The following is a 15,681-nucleotide window of genomic DNA, read 5'->3' as shown; positions in this document are numbered from 1 at the left end:
TATTCTTGCTGGAAAAATACCATGGAGAGGACTTTTTTTTTTTTTAAATTCACAACCTTTCAGAAGGAGAGCTGCACACACAAGGCAAATTCCATAATGCCATAAATGCTGGGAGCAAAGCTTCCAAGTGATTTAAAAATACACATTTTTTTTTTTTACCCCATCTCTCTCTTCATCATCTCAGAGCTTTGTTGAAATTTCAAAATTAGAAGGAAAAAAAAAATACTATGTTGAAGGGGCCTTTTGATTAAAAGAGTTTCAGATGTTGTAAATGCATCTACATTTCAGGTCAGTGCAAAGGTAGAATGTATTCCCTTACACGGAAGAGAAAAAAAAATAAATTTTTTTTTTCTCCTTACAGAAATGTATGCAAATGAAGGGGTAAGGGAAAATAGCCAGCAAGACTAAAGAGCCATTAAGCTGTTTTAGAATCAGAGTGGGCCAGCTGGGCTTTGCAGAACTAGGTAGCAAGTTCTGTCTGGGCACGCCTGGGTTGACTAAGGCAAACAAACAGACCAAAAAACAAAAAAAAAGACAGAAATGCACATCTCCGAGGTAGACAAGCCCAGCAACCACGCATGGCCACCACGCTCCCCTCAACCCAATCTCACGCAGCACTTGCAAAGCCCATCGCCTCCAACTCAACCTGGGGACCTCAACACTTTGGGTTTGGATACGTCAAGCGACTATGCCCCACGCCCCTGACCCGCTTCCAAGACAGATAGCTGTCTGATGTTCACACAGCGGGCAGAGAGGGGAAATCCATGGACAGGAGAAAAAAAAAAGAAAAGAAAGGCTAGACCTGGCTACCCCTAGAAAAGTGAAAGTGAAAGTCACAGTGTCATCTTGGACCCTGTGTGACCCCATGGACTGTATGTAGCCCTCCAGGCTCCTCTGTCCATGGGATGCTCCAGGCAAGAATACTGGAGTGGGTTGCCAAGCCCTTCTCCAGGGGATCATCCCCACCCAGGGATCGAACCCGTGTCTCCTCCACTGGTAGGCAGGTTCTTCACCAACTGCTCCACCAGGGAAGCCCCACACCTTTAAAAAAAAAAAAAAAATTCTCTTAAAACTGCCTGCCTGGAGGAGGCTTCCCAGAAAACAGCTCGGCCCCTCCCCGACGCCCCCACCCCCCATCCCCACCCTGGTTCTCCTCTCAAGCCACACCCAGCTCACTCCCCCACCGGGAAGCGCTCCCCTCCCACCCAGGCCATCCTGGCCCTGGGACCGCAGCATGCAGAGGTGGCGGTGGGGGGCGCGGAGGTAATGCCCTTCAAAGTCCGGAGCTGACAGGGTCAAGAGTGGACAGCTTTCTCTCTCTTTTTTTTTTTTTTAAATCTATCATATTTACAATATTGCACTTTCTTGCAGGTCATTGCATGTCACCAGCATGGATGCTTCACCAGTTATTATTATTATTATACCTTAAACCACCGCGCCCCTCTGTCCCCGATTGCAAGTCCTTTCCGCATCTGAATTCTGCAGAACAGCCAGAGTGTCCATTCGAGGGGGAATTGAAAAGACTGGGGGGAAAGTTATCAGGTCGCCTGTTGTGTGGCCCAAGGAATCCTGAATCTGGCGCGCCGGGGCCAAACGCGGGCAGGACGATGTGGGGAGCGGGGGAGGCGGTCAGGCCGCCGGCCCTCCCCGGAGCCGGCCCAGCGTGACGCCCTGAGGTCCCCGGTGACCAGCATCACCTTGGCCAGGCCGTGTCAAATGCGCTTCGTTATTGCTACCTTTCAGGCGAAGGGCAGGGGGGCGGTGGGTGCGCGGGCCGGCCCAGGAGCGAGTCCCTGCTTCCGAATGCCCGAGTCCACGCTGAAATCCACACTGGGGGTTGGGTCGGGGGGCGGGCGTCCCGCAGCTCCTTCTCCGGTGAAACTTTTCCGCCCGTGACAGTGAATAAAGCCGCGCGCATCCAAACCAAACGTTGGCATCTTCAGAGGAGACCAGCCCCAGATCTTTTTGTTTCCTGGACTGTGAGATCTTGGAAGGGCGCGTGGCGGAGGCCGCATGCACAGGGCGGGAGGTGGCAGCCGCAGGCGAGGGCGCAGGGCAGCTCCACGTGGCCGAGGGTCCTCCCAGGACGCACGGGCCGCCCGAAGAGGGGGCCGAGGTGGGGTGGTCCACCCGTCCCCTGCTCGCTCTCCCCGCCCCCGCGACGGTCTCCGCGAGGCCCTGGAGGTGCCGTGCGCTCCCCGACGTCCCCTCCCGAGGCCTGCAGGGAGCGGAGAGGCATCGCCCAGGGCGGCCCCGGGGCGGGGAGCTCGCTGCGCCCCGGCTCCGCGGTGTCCGTGCTGCCCGTCGAGGCGGAGGGTGGGGGGCGGTGCGGGGAGCCGAGGGGTCGAGTGCAGGACGCCGCGGACGGATGGACGGACGGACGGACGCACGGGGTGGCGGGGCCCGGGGCGCGCGCGGGGCCGGCGGGCCGGCGGGTCAGAGCCCCAGGGCCTCCGCGTGCTTGCGTGCCTTCAGCCGCAGGTCGGCGATACTGGAGTTTTTGCTGTTGCTCTTCGCCGCGGCGGCCACGACGGCGGCGGCCGAGGCCGACTCGGCCAGCGAGGCGATGGGCAGCCCGAAGGGCGGCGGCGGGAACATCAGGTAGGGCGCGTGCGCCGCCAGATGCGGGTGGAGGTGCGGGTGCGCGTGCGCCACGCCTTCCAGCTGCAGCTGCGCCTGGACCTGGGGTGGGAGACCGCGCGCAGTCAAGACTTGTTGGGGGGCGGGCTCTCCCGCACCGAGGACCCCCCCAGACCAGGGGACCACCTCCCACTATCCTCCGGATACCCAGAGTCAGGATGGGGTTCACTGCGTGTTCTGGGGAGGGGGGCGCTTTCCTGCCTGGAGGACCCCTCCCCAGACCAGGGGAGCACCCCTAACCAAGTGACCACCCACCAGGGACCCCCCACCAGGGGACCACCACCGGTACCAGGATGGGGGTCACTGCCTGTTCTAAGGGGTGCCTTCCTGCCCCAGGACGCCCCCCAGACAAGGGGACCACCCCTAACCAAGGGACCCCCCCCACCGACCGCCCCCCCACTGTCCGCTGGACACCCAATGTCCGGATGGGGGTCATTGGCTGTTTTGGGGAGGGGGGCTTTCCCACCCCAAGGAGCTGGGGGATCTGCCCTGTTCCGCCGGCCCACCGCAGCTGATACCCCCTCCTCACCCGATTCTAGCTGATTGTCTGAGGTGCCCCTGGACTCAGGGTCCCGCCGATAGCTCAGGCCTCCCCCACCCAAACACACACCCCCTTCCCACAGACCAGTATCAGAATCTTCCATCTGAGCCACAGCATTTTGTAGAAAATGCCAAGCAAAGTTCCAACTTATATGGGCTTCCCTGGTGGCTGGGATGCTAAAGAATGTGCCTGCAATACCGAAGACCCGGGCTTGATCTCTGGGTCGCAAAGATTTCCTGGGCCGGGAAGATGCCCTGAAATAGGGGATGGCCACCCACTTCCAAGAAGAGCAGAGCCAAGACTTGGGGCTGCCATGACCTCATTCCAGAGGGCCCAACGCGGACCCCACGTCTGGGCAGCGGGTCCTTACAGGCCTGGGGCTGGGGGGCGATGGGGGTTGGGGGTTGGGGGCGGGGTCTGAGCGAGCAGGGTGCCGACCCCTCCCGGGCCCACAGCCCCAATCCCTCTCTGCGTCCAGCCCCACGGGAGTTCCCAGCCGAAACCACGGTGTCTCCCCTGGACGACCCTCCATAGTGAGACGGTCCTCCATGTTCTCACGTCTAGATGCCCCCCTCCTCACCCCTGGACGACCCCCTGCCGTGTTACCCCAAGACGACCCTCCATGGCGAGACGGCCCCCCACGGTGTCACCCCTGGACGACCCTTAATGAGACGGCCTCCCACGCTGTCACGCCTAGACGACCCTGCAGCCAGGTCAGACCCACAGACCTCGCGCCCCTCAGCACCCAGGGGCGCAGAGACAACCCCTAGGCGTGTCCTGCTTGCGCGCATGGCCGGAGGACCCCCCGACGCCCGCCCCCCGGAGTGCACGCTCCCACCCCCACGCTGGGCCCGGCCCCCCAGCGTGCACGCTACCCCCCCAAGCTAGGTACCCCCCCACGCCCGCCCCCCAGCGTGCACGCCCCACCCACGCTGGGCTCCCACCCCCCACCAGCGTGCACGCCCCCCACGCTGAGTCCCCGCCCCCCGACGCCCACCCCCCACCAGCGTGCACGCCCCCACCCTCACGCTGGGCCACGCCCCCTCCCGCAGCAGCGGGGGCGCCCCCTCTAGTCCAGCTCCCCCTGCAGACCCGGCCACGCGGCTCCCGCCACCCACCCGAGGCTGCTCCAGGCCAGGGGCGGTGGCGCGGCCCGTGGGATACCTGGACTCAGGGGGCCTCTGTCCTCCGACCTCCCGGCTGCCCCCCTCCTTGCACAGGACCGCCTGCTCTGCTGGGAGCGGGGCGAACTCCCCCCTCCGCGCCCCCCCAACTCTTGAGGTGCAGGGGGCAAGGACCACTCCTCCCTCCGCCCCCCCCCCCACTCTGAGATGCAGAGAGGCCGGGCTGGCTGCAGGAAAAGGTCCTCGCACACGAGTGGGAGCCGCACACCCAGGCACCGAGCGAGTGGGCGCTTCCGGGGTGGGTAGCATTTTTTATTTTCCCCTCTGACTTTCGTTTAAAAAAAAAAAATTGTGTCTGGCTATCTGTCCTTGCCGTCCCCCAAAGGGAACTCTGGGGAGTGTAATAGCGTGGTGTTAATATGCACCAACGGGTTCACAGGGCTTCCCTGGTGGCTCAGTGGTGAAGAATCCGCCTGCAGTGCAGGAGACCCGGGTTCGACTCCTGGCGGGGGAAGATCCCCTGGAGGAGGGCATGGCAACCCGATCCAGTGTTCCTGCCCACGCACAGAGGAGCCTGGCGTGCTGCAGTCCGTAGGGCTGCAAAGGGCCGGACAGGACGGTGTGACCACGCACACGGCGCAGCGCGCTGGGTTCACAGCGCAGAAAGTGGCTCCCCTTCCTCCCCCCGGGGCGGGTTAGAGGCGGCGGCGGCGCCCCTGGGGGGAGAAATAGGCACAAATCCGCGCTACCTGTTGGAAAGGCATCCTCAGTGCGCCCATGTTCACGTAGGGGGCCACCCTGCAGGCGTCCAAGTGGCTGGCCGTGCCCAGGATCACGCCTGCGAGCAAGCACACGAGAGTGAGCCCTCCGCGCCCGGGGCCGCCCCGCCGCTCCCACCTCCATCCTCCGCCCCGCCGCCCCACCTCCATCCTCCGCCCTGCCCCGCACCCACCTTTGTGCATTTGGTTCTCCTGCTTGCGGCACTTGGCTCTCCGGTTCTGGAACCACACCTGGGGGGCGGAGTGGACACACGAGCACCCCCGTCGTGAGCGCAGGCAGCGCCTGCTTTCCAGAGGACGCCGGAGGCTGTGCAAGGCGCCTGGGGTTCCTCCCTCCCCAAAGCGGCCTGAGGGCCCCCTCAAGGCCTTCCTCCGCTGCCCCTGTCTCCCCAGCCCCAGCGCAACGGGGCCCCTGCAGCTGCCACCTGTCCTCAGCTAAGTGGGACTAGAGGGTTAGCACCATGAACGGAAGGCGGGCAGGTGGGTCCTCCGCTGTGCTGAGTCGGCTCTGTTTTGTCTGACTCTGTGACCCTCTCTGGACTGCAGCCCGCCAGGCTCCTCTGTCCGCGGGATGCTCCAGGCACGGATACTGGAGTGGGTTGCCATGCCCTCCTCCAGGGGATCTTCCCCACCCAGGCATCGAACCCGGGTCTCCTGCATTGGCAAGCGGGTTCTCTACCATCTGAGTCACCAGGGAAGCCCAAGAGGGTCCTCGGGTGGCCGTGGAGAACCATCCATCGTTTTGTGCGGGCCGCCCCCACTCCAGCTGGTCAGCCCACTGGTCCAACTTGACCTTCCACCCCCGCCTTCCACCTCCTCCTGACCAGCCTCCTCCCTAATCAGGCTCCGAGATCCAGGAACCACCATGTCCTCCAAGGCACCCTCCCCCTCCCTGGAAGCCTGGAGGGTCCCAGCTACACATCCCTGAGTCATGACTGTCCTTGATTCCCAAAGACTGCGTGCACACACGCCCCTCCCACAAAACGCGGGCCCGGGACTTCAGGTACAAGAAATGTCAACTGGAGGTGCTCCTAATCTCTTGCCAGGGTCTGAGACCCTTTCCAGGCCAACGAGCATCACAGGCCTGACAAGATTGGGTGTAAAGCCCCACGCCACCCCTATGCCCTGTCCAGCCCTCCCCCACACTGACTGCCCCCCTTCCTCCAAAGACCCCCATGGGGATGGCATCCAGGGCCTTCCGTCTAGGTTCCTCAGCACTTCAGTCTTCCTTCCTGACTTTCTCCCAAACTCCCCTCCAGCCTCTCTCACCCTGGCCCCTCTGGGGTGCTCCAGGATCTCCCAGGATAACTGGGCCATGCCCCACCTCTGGGGGGAACTCGGGTATCCTGCGTTGGTCCAAGCCCAGGGCCTGGGGCCGCTCCTGTCTCCCACCCTGCCCAGGAAAACCTCAGCTCCTGCGGAGGCTGAAAACAGCCTGGACTGCAGGACACCTGAACTTTTCCCTCGCAGCCTCTTAAGGGCCCGTTTTCCACCCTCTAGGACCCGCCTGTCCTAACAGAACTGATTCCCCCCTGCCCAAGCGTGGGAAATCTCACCCCACCACGCTGCAGGGAGCCTAGCAAATTTGGATGCCGCGTTGCTCCAAAAAGAATTTTCCAAAAATGTGCCCCCTCTCAAGACGTGGAGATTCCCAAACCCAGAATGCATTTCCAAAGCCTGCACTCAGATTCCTTCCCCACCCGCGAACCGCCCCGAATCTCCGCCGCCTCGCACTCAGCTTGGGACTGGACCTCTCTCCGTTTCCGACCCTTCCCAGACACCGCCGTCTCCTTGAGGTCCGGAACCCAGCCATCTTCAGGAAAGGATGTGAAAATTTGGAGCCAGACGCGAGAATTCTGCACCACCACCCCCCACCACCACCAAGGGCATTTTTCCCCGAAAACAGAATCCTATTTAAATCTAAGAAAGAAAACTCACTTTCCCTTCAGCACGGGGAAAGAAGAAGAAGAAAAAAAATAAGATTACTGGAGAATAAAAGTGATGAATTAGCCACTGCGTTCGGCGATAATAAATCAGTCTTGGGGTGATTCACGATCAATTCCAATTAGTCCTGAATATGCTAAGTAAAGCACCCGACAGTGGTTTAGACAGTTATTTCTTCATTAAGGATCACTGGCTGATTTCTCTCACAAATGCTGTAATCTGATTTCCTTTTGATTTCCATTACAGACAGTGAATAATGACATTTAATTTAGCTCTGCGCCATAAACCCAAAGATATTTGTCGTAATTAAATTACCGCCCGCGCCTCGCCGTGGTCTCATAACTTTCGATTATAACCCTGACAGCTGGGTGATATGAGTTTTCCAGTACAACACTAAAAATAAAAGGTTAATAAGGACCAGCTTCCAAAGGGTCTTCAATTTATTTACAGCAAATTTCCACTCTAAATTGAAACAGTATCCTCTAACAACACAGGACAGGCTGTACGGAAAAGGATTACCCAACAGTTCAGACTCAGGATTAAAATATAGTGCATTTTCCGCTCTTCCTCTGAGTCCACCTTCCCCCGCTTCGGCACAGCAGGGTCCGAGTTTTAACTAATTGGTTTTTATGGCCACTTTCTGCCTCCTCTTTATTACACGATGCGTTTCCCCGTGGCCAAGAGGAAATTATTTCTTTTCTTCTATTCCCATGTTTATTTTTATTATTATTTACAATGGTTAAATTTTAATCCAACTCTGGATCAATAGGCCTGCGTGCCTCACTTTTCCCATTTTCCCACCTCCCACCTCCCCCCCAACCTTTTCTTTTTTTTTTTCCTTTTTTTTTTTAGGGCTTCTCTCAAGATCTGTAGCCACCCAAGAAGCAATTTTCTGCCAAGTCGGTCTCTCCTGCGAAGGTGCTATTCAGTAATAGACTACTGAAAGAAATAGTGTGGAATTAAATTACAAGTAATTTATTTTTATAGAAACAGTACATCAAGGCCTGGGAGATATTACAGATCCCGGGCAGAAAAGGCTGTGAAATGACATAAAAGTTGATGTCCCCTTCAGCAAAAGTTTAATCTTTTCATTAATTTATATAGGGCAGCCCCATCCATCTTGGCGGAGAAAGCTGGCCAGCAGTCCCCCACCCTCGCCGCCGCGCGCCCCTCCTCGCCTCGGCCCCAGACGCCGGGGCAAACTGGCTCGGGGACGCGGTCCCCCAGCCCGCCCGCCCGCGGTCCCAGGGATGCGGGCAGCATCACCGCGTCAGGACACGGAGAAGCCTGGACCCGCTGGGTGGGGGGCTGCGGCATCTCCGCCTAAGCAATCCCAGTTACCGCGGCGGCGGAGAGGAAAGGAGATGGAGATGGAGTGCAAACACCTCCCCCCGTCTCCGCAAATGAAAGCTTTTGTAAAACACTCTCTAACACCATTCCGCGTTTTCGTTTCGTGCGTACAATCTCAGCCCAGTCGAGTTTAAAGACGCTGATCCTACAGCAACAAGAAAGCCGTCCTTGCAAAGCCCCCTCCCCCCGCTGGCTGCATTAATTCCATTTATTTAAATAACCAGTCCCCGGAGCCCTGGGACCGTGACCCTCCTTTCCTCCTCTCCGGCTCTGCTGTCCTGCCCGGAACCGTCAGCGCCGACGGAAAAGCCCAGCACGACGGGCAGGCCCGACCCTCGGCAGCGCCTGCAGAGGGGGGCTGTCTGCCCGGGGGGTCTCTACCACCCTCCCGCGTCAATAAAGTCGTCCGCTTCACTTCCAAGTTTACAACAACCCCGAGGTTAGAAAAAAAAAAAAAAGAAACCAGAAACAAACAGCAAAACTATCCGGGAGCGCCCCCTCCCCCGCGCACGTGCGCACGAGCACCCCCCGCCCCCAGCAGCCGGTGGCTCGCCAGATGGGGACATCACCAATTCCGTGCGCCCGCGTCGCCGCCCCTGCGCGCCCCCTCCCGGGTCCCCGCCCGGCGCCCCGGCTAATCCGGCCCCGCGCGGGGCAGGAGCCTCAGTCACCGAGACGCGGAGGGCGAGGCTGCCAGGCCTGGCGCGCGCGAGACCCCGGGGAAGCCCCCGAACGCCCAGCCACCCACCCTGTGCGCTCGACGTGGAGGGCGAGCGTGCCAGGCCAGGCGCGCGCCAGGCCTCGGGGAAGCCTCCGAACGCCCACCGCAGCGCCGGGGTCCCGCGCGCTCCTGGGAAGGGGCCGGCGGCCCCGGGCCGAGGCGGGGGGCGCGCGCCGCTCGGGGGCCGGGGTCTCACCTGCACGCGCGCCTCGGAGAGCCCGAGGCGCTGGCTCAGCTCCTCGCGCATGAAGGCGTCGGGGTAGTGCGTCTCGTCGAAGAGCCGCTCCAGCTCGTTGAGCTGCTCCAGCGTGAAGTTGGTGCGGCTGCGCCGCTGCTTCAGCTTCGTCTGCCCGTCCTCGTCCTCCGACTTCACGTCGTCGCGCTTGTCCTTGCAGTCGTAGAGACCTAGGGGCGGGCCGAGGGCAGAGCGCTGAGGCCCCCGCGCGCCCCGGCCCGAGGTCCCCGGGTGCCCCGCAGAGCCCGTCCTCCGGCCCCGCCGGCACCGCCGGCCCCGCGCGCTGCGAACAGGCCGCGCGCCGGGAAGCTTTGCTCGCCGTGGCCGAACGCTGGCTGGGCCCGCGGGGCGCGGGGCCTCGGCGGAGAGCGCGCCCTGACGCAAAGCTGCGTGGAGCAGATAAAGCAAACTCGCGGGCAAGACGCGCTCTATTGTAACTGACTCCGAACCCCGGCCCGGCTGGTGTATTTTGGCCTAATCTCCGAATAGTTTCCTCAATTATCCACTTCGCCTCTGTTGACATACTGACAGAACCTAACACACACACCCTTCCTCTCTTTTTTTGGAAAGGGAATGGGGTGTTAAACATTATGAAGTTAAAACACACATAGGCAGAGTCAGGCAGAGTCGCCCAAGTACGGGGTCCCTGGCGGGGGCTCCCGCAAACAGCTCAGGGAGAGCCCAGCCTGGCTGGGGCTCCAGGCCCAGGAGAACCCTTGTCCCCCACCAACCCCAGCAGGACAGGGGCAGCTCCGGCCGGGCCAGAGCCTCCTTCAGGTCGCCACAGAGCTGGGCGATCGGCAGACCTCATCTCCTTCCAATCAAGAAAGCAAAGAAGAAAAGAGAAGTGTTAGTCGCTCAGCCGTGTCTGACTTTGCGGGCCCATGGACTGCAGCCCGCCAGGCTCCTCTGTCCATGGGATTCTCCAGGCAGGAATACTGGAGTGGGTTGCCATGCCTTCCTCCAGGGGATCTTCCCCACCCAGGGATCAAACCGAGGTCTCCAGCAGGGAAGGTGGATTCTTTAATGTCTGAACCACCAGGGAAGCCCTCCCAAGAAGGCAAAGCCATATCTTAAGGGAGGGCGTCTAGGGGTGCCCCCAAGAGCACAGTTTCCTGACTTCCTGTTTTGCCCCTCGGTCTCCTGGACGCATTCTCACGCCCCAACAGGACGCCAGGAGTGCAAACTCTCTTCTGTCCAAAAATTACAGGAGCATCTGTATTTGCTGGGGGAGAGGGCAGTAAGGTCAGCATCAACCAGACTCTAACCCAGACACCTCTCCTTTCCACCTCCAGGAAATGCAGGCCCACACCAAACTCAGGGATTGAAAATAAAAGTTGGTTCCCCCGTCTCGGAGTTGGTGGAAGCCAAAAGCCCCTGATGCTGGGAAAGACTGAAGGCAGGAGGAGAAGGGGACGACGACAGAGGATGAGATGGTCGGATGGCATCACCAACTCGATGGACATGTTTGAGTAAGCTCCGGGAGATGGTGATGGATAGGAAGGCCTGGCGTGCTGCAGTCCATGGGGTTGTAAAGAGTGAACAACAACATTTTAGCAGCCTGTGTGCTTTTTTCTCCGATCATAGGGGCTATGGGGGTACAGGCAGAAAGGTCTCCCCACACCCTCATTAGATGTCCCCTCTGGGTCAAGGAGAAGACAGTGGCCTTCCGTAAACTCTCTCCAAAGAGTCTGGGCTCCCACGACTTCTGAAAAGAGTCCGGAAGCGCGCTGGAGAAGACCTCAGCCATGAGCCTGGAAACTTGCAAAGAGGGGAAGACTCAAATTCTCCCTGGGGCCAGGGGAATATCAGTGAAACCAGCCTGTCCCCCAGCGGGGGTTCCTAAGATGCTCACTAGCACCGAGATCCTGAAACATCTCTCCTCAAGTCTCCCGGGCACCCAAGGCCCTCTCACCTCCTGAGACGGATGCCTTGCCAAGGATGCCCTACTCCTCCGCCACCGGGGGAAAAAAATCCTTTCCCAGAGGCAGCCCCACCTTGACTTCGTCGTGCAGGTGTCTAAAGCCTGAACCCCAGGGACTTGACCCCAGAATGAGAGGCTGGCCTTGAAAGTTCTGCCGAACCCAGAGCAGGCTCTGCAGAAACCACAGGCTCAGCGGTTACACGCGATCCGGGCGCTCCGCATCTCCGTGTCTCTCCAGACCCCGGCGTCTCCCACCTCTCCATTCTGCCAGTTCGGCCGGGGGGCTCGGCCCTTCTGGGGGGTCAGCGGTGGTCTGCAGAGCCAGACAAGAGAGGGGCCACTGCGATGTTTCCCGCTTCTACTTTTTACAGCCCTTTCTCTTCCTGTCTATTTAAAATAGAAAATAAAAAGGCCTCGATTGTGCTCTGCCCTCTCTCCAGGTGCCGATTCTGCCCTCCTGACTGTCCAGGGGTGAGAGGAGGCAGGCAGAGGGGGAATTCAGCCTTTAAGGAGGATGGGGGAAGCCATGAAGGGGCCCAGGAGGTCACTCGCCAGGCGCTGTAAATTAAAAGTAGGCCTTGACCGGGCTCGGGCCGGAAGACAGTCGTGTCTCCATCAAAGCACACCGTCTTTGTGGGAATTGCAGGGCCAGGTGCGCTAGGCCTCGCCAAAGGGTGAGCCCCAGAGGTGAGACGATCCCGAACCCAGGCTGGGGGACTCTCAGGGGTCCGGGGCTTATCCTAACTAAGCCTCTGCCAGCTTTCTGCCTCCGCTAAGGTCAAGGTTTCCAAAGGCCAGCCTTGAAGCCCTCCTGCCGGGAGTCCCCCAGCGAGGTGTGGGGCCACAGCCTTCCAGGGGTCGCCAATGCCGATCCCTCTCAACACTGCAAGAGGAAAACACGGGGACCCACGCCCCATATGGCAAGCTTCTGTTTCTCCTCGCTTTGTCAGGAGAAATATAGACCCTCGGACGCTTTCAAACGCTCCCCGCTGAGAAATCCAGCCACTTTTATTCCTCTGATTTATAGCTGCTGGCTGCCCTGTTTGCATGGAAATCCGCCCCCGGTGGGGACCATCTCGGCCCCGCTGAGAGAACCCTTGTAAACAAGCCTCCCCTCCCAGCCGCCTCTGCAGCCGACGACAGCGCCAAAACGCTTCGGCGGCGATTTCAGCAAAAGCCGCAGGATGGGGTCCAGCAGGAGGGCCCGCTGCGCCCTGCCGGCTGGGGTCTGGGCCGCCGCGCCCGCGCGTGCAAGGGGTTCCCGAGCCTCCCCGGGCCCTCCTGCCCCTCGCAGACCCTGACCGCCGCGGACACAGGGCTGGTCTTAATTTCACGGGCCCCGCGGCAGCCAACATCAAGGGGAAGTTCTCCCTAAGAGGGCCCGGGGCGGAGAGGCGAGGGAGAGGGCCGACGCCTGCCGGCCGGCGCTTTCCCCCACGCGACCCATTTCTAGCGGGGGAAGCGGGCAGGCGAGGGGCGCCTGGAAGGAGCTCTGGGGCTCGTCCCGGGGCACACAGACATGCCGGCGGGCACACGGGCGCGCAGCCGCCAGCCTTACCCTCGCCCAAACACCCGGCTCGCTCTCCATCCGGGGAAAGGGCCTGCCGATGGCACCCAATGCCAACCTCCCCACCCCCGGGGAAGCGATGCGCGCGGGCCCCGCGCCGCCGCCCGCCCTCGGACCCAGCGCCTCCATCCGCCCCTGCCTCCTCGGTTCTCCGGCCGGTTTCTTTCTTACGAAAAAGCCTGGCGACGGGTGGCGGCCGGGGCCCTCCTGCGTCCGAGCCGTGGCTGTCAGTGTTCAGCGTTTTGGGGGCGAAACGGAGCGCCCACCGCGGCGCCGCGCGAGACGCCGGGCGGCCGGGCTCGGTGGCCACGGGAAGCGCCGTGCCCGGGAGGGGCCCGGAGCCTGCGTCCGGCCCGGCTTACCTTCCGCCGCCCTCCCGGAACCGAACTCTTTAAGTTTGTCCTTGTCGGTCTCCACGTGGTCCTTAAAGAGGTGCAGCGGGCAGGGGCCGCCGGCCTCCGTGATGTCCTGGAGGTTGGCCTCCGAGACCCCCAGCTCCCGCGAGCGCGCCAGTCCGCTCTCCAAAACTTCCCTGTACGTGATGGACTCTTTCTTGCCGCCGCCGCCGCCGCCGCCGCCGCCGCTGCCGTCTTTGCTTTTCTGGTCGAAAGATTTGGATACAAAAGCCGTGAGCTCTTCCATGGCTGCCTGGGGATGTGGGGGTGGGAACGGGGGGGGCCCGCGGGGGTCCGCGGGGCTGGCGAGGAGCCGGGCTGTGGTCCGCACGCCTCCCGCGCGCGGAGAGGACCGTCCGTGTGAAGGCAGGTCCCTCCTGCTGTTATTTATGCCTTTCAATTTGAGATCTCACTATTTATACGCGGCTACCTCTGCGCCCAACCCCCAACGCGCTCTGTCGGCAGCAATTACACCTCGCGGCTCCGCGGCGGGCGCACGCGGAGGCGCTATCTCTCCCCCACCTCCAGTCCGGCAATTGGTTTTCTTTTGATTTCATCACTGTCTGGCGTCTGTGGCACCTTGGTGTGGAGCGGTAAAGATCAAGTTTTTGGAGAGAGAGAGAGAGAGAGACGGATATGGAGAGAGGGAGGGAGCGCGCGCGCGCGCAGGGGCGCAAAGCGCCAGCGCCGCGAACAGGTATCCGCGTTCGCTCAATGGCCGGCGGAAAGGAAACTCGGGAGGAGTTTAGGGATGGCGAGGACGTCCTCGGCGGCCCGGCACCGGGAGGAGCGCCGCAGCCTCGCTCCTCGAATCTGTTCCCCGCGGGATGCGGCGTCTGGGCGTGGCCGCGCGGAGACGCCGCTGAGGGGACCCGGGGCGGCGGCGTTGATGAGCCATCCCACCGGGAAGAACTGGCCCCCAATTTGGCGATGCGCTCGGGCACGGCGTGGCTGGACCCGCCGGAGCGCCCCCCGGCGCGGGTGTGTGCGCGCGCTCGGCCTGATCCGGGGACCAGTTGGAGAATCCCGAAAGCGCGAGGAAGGGCGAACGCAGGCGCCCGAGTCTCCGCGGCGGCGGCTGGGCAGAGCGGCTCGGAGACCTCGGAGGGGCCGGAGACACGGACCCTGCGGCCTTCGGCTGCCGAGTCCAGACGCGGAGAAGCCGGCGCCTCCCTCGCTGGGAGAACCGGTTCGTACAACAGCGGTCCTTGGGGGCGCCGGACCGATGCAGCCTTCTTGTTCGAACCGTTCTGTCAGCCTGGTGTCTGAGAGATTTATTGGGGGCGGGGGGAGACATCCATGTATTTTTTCTATTTTTTTTTTTTTTTTTGCTTGTGCCGTGGTTCTCCTGACCAGACCCTACCTCTCTCGGAACGCTATAACCGTGCTTGAAAAAGATCCACGTTTCCTCAACTGCAATCCGAAATGCACTTGGCAATCCCGGCAGCGACACAAGCTAAGCACTCTGCAAAATGCAAAATTCCGTCCGCAAATAAAGTGACTTTCCTGCCCCCTCCCCGATTTTACTTTTGCTTTCTGTCATCTCTCCTCGTGGCCCCTTCCACCTGCCCTTCCCCTCCGCCGGGGAGTTGGGACGAGGGGTAACGGGGGGTGGAAGGCGGGGTGGGGGAGTGTTACGGGTTTTGGAGGAGTTCGTTTTGCAATTTTTCTGGAGTCAGTTCCTCATCCTGCGAAGCGCCGGTGAGCCAGAACCCAGGATCCGGGGCGCCCTGGGCGTCCAGCGTTTCCTTCCGTGGGAAAGAAAGTGAAGCCCCAGGGCCAAGGTCGGGTTCGCACGGGGAGCACCTCGATCTGGGGGGTGGGACGCCAGGAAGGAGGGGAAGAGGGGCGCGGGATGCAGACACAGCAGAGCTTCCTTCTTTCCTTCCTCCCGTCCTTCCGCGGTCCTGCCTCCCCGCCGCCCTCCCTCGCCCCCTCCGCCTCTCCCCCGGGTTTCCGTCCGGTCCTCTGCGCCCTCCGTCCGCAGGATCGCTGAGCCCGGCGCTCGTGCGCGCGGCCCCGGGTCGGCTCGGCCCCGCGTGCGGCGGACGGAGCTGGGGGGCGGGGAGGACCTGGGGGGAGTCGGGGCGGGAGCGGGGGCCCGTGGCCTGCTCCCCCGCGGACTTCAAAAGCGAAAAGGCAAAGAGGCGCTCGCAGCTTGACAAACAGGGCTTTGTCACCGCCGCCGCTCTCATCAAAGCGGAGGCGCGCGCCTATCACACAGAAGTACAAATAGCCCGTCATGTATTAAACATGCAGCCGCCTCGCGGGTCTGCGCTGGGTTGGGGGAGACGCCGAGGGCCGCGGCCGGAGCTGAAGGGGGCGCGCGGGGTGGGGGCGCGGGGCGGCCCCAGGAGCCCCCAGCCCTGGCCACGGGCGCGCCGCGCGCCCCGAGTCTGCCCCCGCGGTCACCCGGTCCCCTGCGCGCGTCTTCCAGGTCTACGCGGTCAGGGGGCCCGGC

At 61.7% G+C, this 15,681-nt stretch overlaps 1 protein-coding gene across 1 annotated transcript; it reads right to left on the bottom strand.

Annotated features, from left to right (window-relative positions):
* Window positions 1–2,317: 2,317 nt before the first annotated feature.
* Window positions 2,318–13,467, bottom strand: SHOX (SHOX homeobox). Its single transcript, XM_065916033.1, has 5 exons — window positions 13,188–13,467; window positions 9,296–9,504; window positions 5,258–5,315; window positions 5,055–5,143; window positions 2,318–2,682 (listed from the first exon to the last, which is right to left on the bottom strand). Exons 1-5 carry the CDS (start codon window positions 13,465–13,467, stop codon window positions 2,437–2,439), a joined length of 882 nt encoding a protein of 293 aa, XP_065772105.1. The 3' UTR covers window positions 2,318–2,436.
* Between the last annotated feature and the right edge of the window lie 2,214 nt (window positions 13,468–15,681).

This window comes from Muntiacus reevesi, chromosome X (genome assembly GCF_963930625.1).
Source record: "Muntiacus reevesi chromosome X, mMunRee1.1, whole genome shotgun sequence".
NCBI lineage: Eukaryota > Metazoa > Chordata > Mammalia > Artiodactyla > Cervidae > Muntiacus > Muntiacus reevesi.
Note: the sequence above shows the minus strand (reverse complement) of the source record. Positions and strands in the feature narration are given on the sequence as shown.

Excerpts from the sequence above, each read along its gene's own strand:
- SHOX (XM_065916033.1), bottom strand. The coding sequence starts at position 13,467 with ATGGAAGAGCTCACGGCTTTTGTATCCAAATCTTTCGACCAGAAAAGC. Across the intron at positions 9,505-13,187 it reads TTCCGGGAGGGCGGCGGAAG|GTCTCTACGACTGCAAGGAC; the intron begins GTAAGCCGGGCC and ends GCCCGCCCCTAG. Across the intron at positions 5,144-5,257 it reads GGAGAACCAAATGCACAAAG|GCGTGATCCTGGGCACGGCC; the intron begins GTGGGTGCGGGG and ends GCTTGCTCGCAG.